A 2962-nucleotide genomic window follows, 5' to 3' on the forward strand; every position below is an offset into this window, starting at 1 on the left:
GCCGCGGAGGGCGACACAAGTAGAGGGCCCCGGAGGGGCTTCTTTAGCAGGGACATCATCACAGGAGATCGACGACCCTGAGCGGTAGCGGGAGGAGACCGCCGGGCCTTTGGGAGTTGAAGGCGGCAGTCTTTTGGAGGCTCCAAAAGTTAGTCCCGAGGTCGTGTAGGGTCTATTATGATGATTACTACAGGAGCTCAAAGAGATAGGACCCCTTCCCAGGCACCCCCCGACTCCCTAATTACAGATTGAGGAGGGGGAGGGGCCAGTGGGGCTCAGGTGAGCACACGGGGAGAAAGGGACATGGGCGGGGCCTTACAGAGGGTCAGCGAATCCGAAAAGACCTAAGCCTTCGTTGCGAGGCGACAAGTCCCGCCCCGCAGGCGGCACCGGAAGTGGCCGGCCGGGATCAGCCTTTAAGATGGCGTCTCCTCAGGGGGGCCAGATTGCGATCGCGATGAGGCTTCGGAATCAGCTCCAGTCAGTGTACAAGATGGACCCGCTACGGAACGAGGTGCAGGGGAGGCAAGGTTACCACTGTGGTCGGCTAGCGGTGCGAACTGAGGCCGGCTACAGGACGGGCGGTGGCTGGCCGGGCGCCAGTGCGCCTGCGCAGAGACAGGGTTCCCAATGCGCCTGCGCGATTGCGGTCGGGTTGCCAAACTCCAGGCTAGGACGCCTGCGCATTGTGCCGCTCACTCTTTGTAGTCTCCCCTGGGAAAGGAAGGTGGGGCGAGTTGGATTGGAGGGAGACCCCGCTGTGTGCGGAGCCCTCTGCTGGGCGGAGGGGGAGTGTCAACCCCCGGGAGCTAATCGGCTGACGGCGCAGGGTGCGGTGTTGGCCGTGGGGTCTGATGAGAGGCGACTCCCAGGTTGTGACGGCACACGGGTCGGGGTTGGGAGAGTGGTCGTTGACGGAGGGTGTGTCCACAGGAGGAGGTCCGAGTAAAGATCAAAGACTTGAATGAGCACATCGTCTGTTGCCTGTGCGCAGGGTACTTCGTGGATGCCACCACCATAACAGAGTGTCTTCATACGTGTGAGTGCCCAGGACCCTGGCTGTTTCTTCCAGGCCCCACTTCCCACTAAGCCGGCTGCCAGCCTCTAGGCTGCTTGCCCCAACCACCCAGGCAACCCACCCAGCCCATGAACCCGATTTCCAGAGGGCCCGAGAGTTTGCTTTTCTCTTCTTGCAGTCTGCAAGAGTTGTATTGTGAAGTACCTCCAAACCAGCAAGTACTGCCCCATGTGCAACATCAAGATCCACGAGACACAGCCACTGCTCAACCTCAAACTGGACCGGGTCATGCAGGACATCGTGTACAAGCTAGTGCCAGGCTTGCAAGACAGTGAGTAACCAACCTGACTTTGAGGGGCCTCTAGAGGACTGATGCTGGGTGGCAGCTTGCGATGACAAGGGCTTTGGTAAAGAGGTTGACAGCTAGAGGGACAAAGAATGAGGGAGGGCTTATATTTTACTTCCTGTACTCCACTCCCTTCTAGGTGAAGAGAAACGGATCCGAGAATTCTACCAGTCCCGAGGCTTGGACCGGGTCACCCAGCCCAGCGGGGAAGGTATGTCTCTTGGTAGCAGGAGGGTAAGGTAAAACCCCCAGAGCATTCCTCCTGCCCAGTTTTGCTCCCCGGGGAAAAAGGTGTGTGGAACATGTGCCACTCTCCTCATTACTCTGTCTTTCTCAGAGCCAGCCCTGAGCAACCTTGGCCTCCCCTTCAGCAGCTTCGACCACTCAAAAGCCCACTACTATCGCTATGATGAGCAGCTGAGCCTATGCCTGGAGCGGCTGAGGTGAAGGACAGGTCATGGGCTATCTGAAGTGACAGTGACAATGACCCAGAGGCAGGGAGGGGCTCAGGGAGAGAGCGAGCAGTAAGGGGAGTGTCTGTTCACTTGAAGAGAGTATATCATGGTTCTGGGCAGGGGACGGGGGAAAGATAGAGCTCCCTAACCTGTGTCTGTTTCCCCCCAGTTCTGGCAAAGACAAGAATAAAAGCGTCCTGCAGGTGAGAGGGGCTGAGGGGAGGGCCTCTCTAAGGAGACTCACCTCCCCATGGCCCTTCCCTCACACACCTGTTCTCTTCCTTTCCCTCCCCACCCCCAGAACAAATATGTCCGATGTTCTGTTAGAGCTGAAGTTCGCCATCTCCGGAGGGTGCTATGTCACCGCTTGATGCTAAATCCCCAGCATGTGAGTACCCCATAGTAGTTTTTTTTTGGGGGGGAGCTAAGAAAGGAGGAACAGAGTATAGGGTAGACCAGGGTAGTTCTTGACCTGTGCAAGAGGATAGTTCTTAAAACTGTGCCCCTATCTCCCTCCTAGGTGCAGCTCCTTTTTGACAATGAAGTTCTCCCTGATCACATGACCATGAAGCAGATATGGCTCTCCCGCTGGTTCGGCAAGGTGAGCCAGTGCCAAGGCAGTCTCCAGGGCAGGGGCAGGCTGAGGGGGCCACTTGGGTAAGAATGTTCCCACTGACTACTTCTTCCCTTTGTTCTCTCCTTAGCCATCCCCTTTGCTTTTACAATACAGTGTGAAAGAGAAGAGGAGGTAGGGGCCAAGCCCCCACCCATCCCTCTGCCCTTCCCTCCCCAGATATTTATGTGAAATTAACCTTGGCTTTATTTTTTGAAATAAAAACTTTAAAAAAAGCATCTTTTTCCTTTTTTTCCTGCCACACACTCATGCTTTGTCCTGTGTCCTGCTTCCCTCTTGAGTTTCATCAAGAAGGAGGGCCTCTCTATGTTGGTGTTCCCTCAGTGAATTGCCAAAGGAGAGCAGTAGAGGACCCTACATATGTAAAACTCTGAAGGTGAGCTAAGTGAAACCAGTTTATTCATACCAGCTCTTTTTGGTGAAGGGGAGGGGAGCTCTCACCGTCCTTGAATGTTGCCACATATAATGCAGGCCTGAGTGGAGGTGTCCTAATTCAGTAGTGGTAAAAA

The 2962-nt window shown here is 55.4% G+C and overlaps 1 protein-coding gene across 3 annotated transcripts; it reads left to right on the forward strand.

Moving 5' to 3' along the window:
* The first annotated feature begins 394 nt into the window (after positions 1-394).
* PCGF1 (polycomb group ring finger 1) lies at positions 395-2668 on the forward strand. 3 transcript variants are annotated; one of them, XM_059942486.1, is made up of 9 exons: positions 395-553; positions 934-1039; positions 1197-1349; positions 1504-1575; positions 1702-1807; positions 1989-2022; positions 2121-2207; positions 2340-2420; positions 2524-2668. In XM_059942486.1, exons 1-9 carry the CDS (start codon positions 422-424, stop codon positions 2569-2571), a joined length of 819 nt encoding a protein of 272 aa, XP_059798469.1. In that variant the 5' UTR covers positions 395-421; the 3' UTR covers positions 2572-2668. The 3 variants fall into 3 exon arrangements, with proteins under 3 accessions (XP_059798469.1, XP_059798471.1, XP_059798470.1); XM_059942488.1 differs by having other exon boundaries at positions 395-514; XM_059942487.1 differs by lacking the exon at positions 2524-2668 and having other exon boundaries at positions 395-514; positions 2340-2480.
* The last annotated feature ends 294 nt before the right edge of the window (positions 2669-2962 follow it).

The sequence above is a fragment of the Balaenoptera ricei genome, chromosome 13, assembly GCF_028023285.1.
Source record: "Balaenoptera ricei isolate mBalRic1 chromosome 13, mBalRic1.hap2, whole genome shotgun sequence".
NCBI lineage: Eukaryota > Metazoa > Chordata > Mammalia > Artiodactyla > Balaenopteridae > Balaenoptera > Balaenoptera ricei.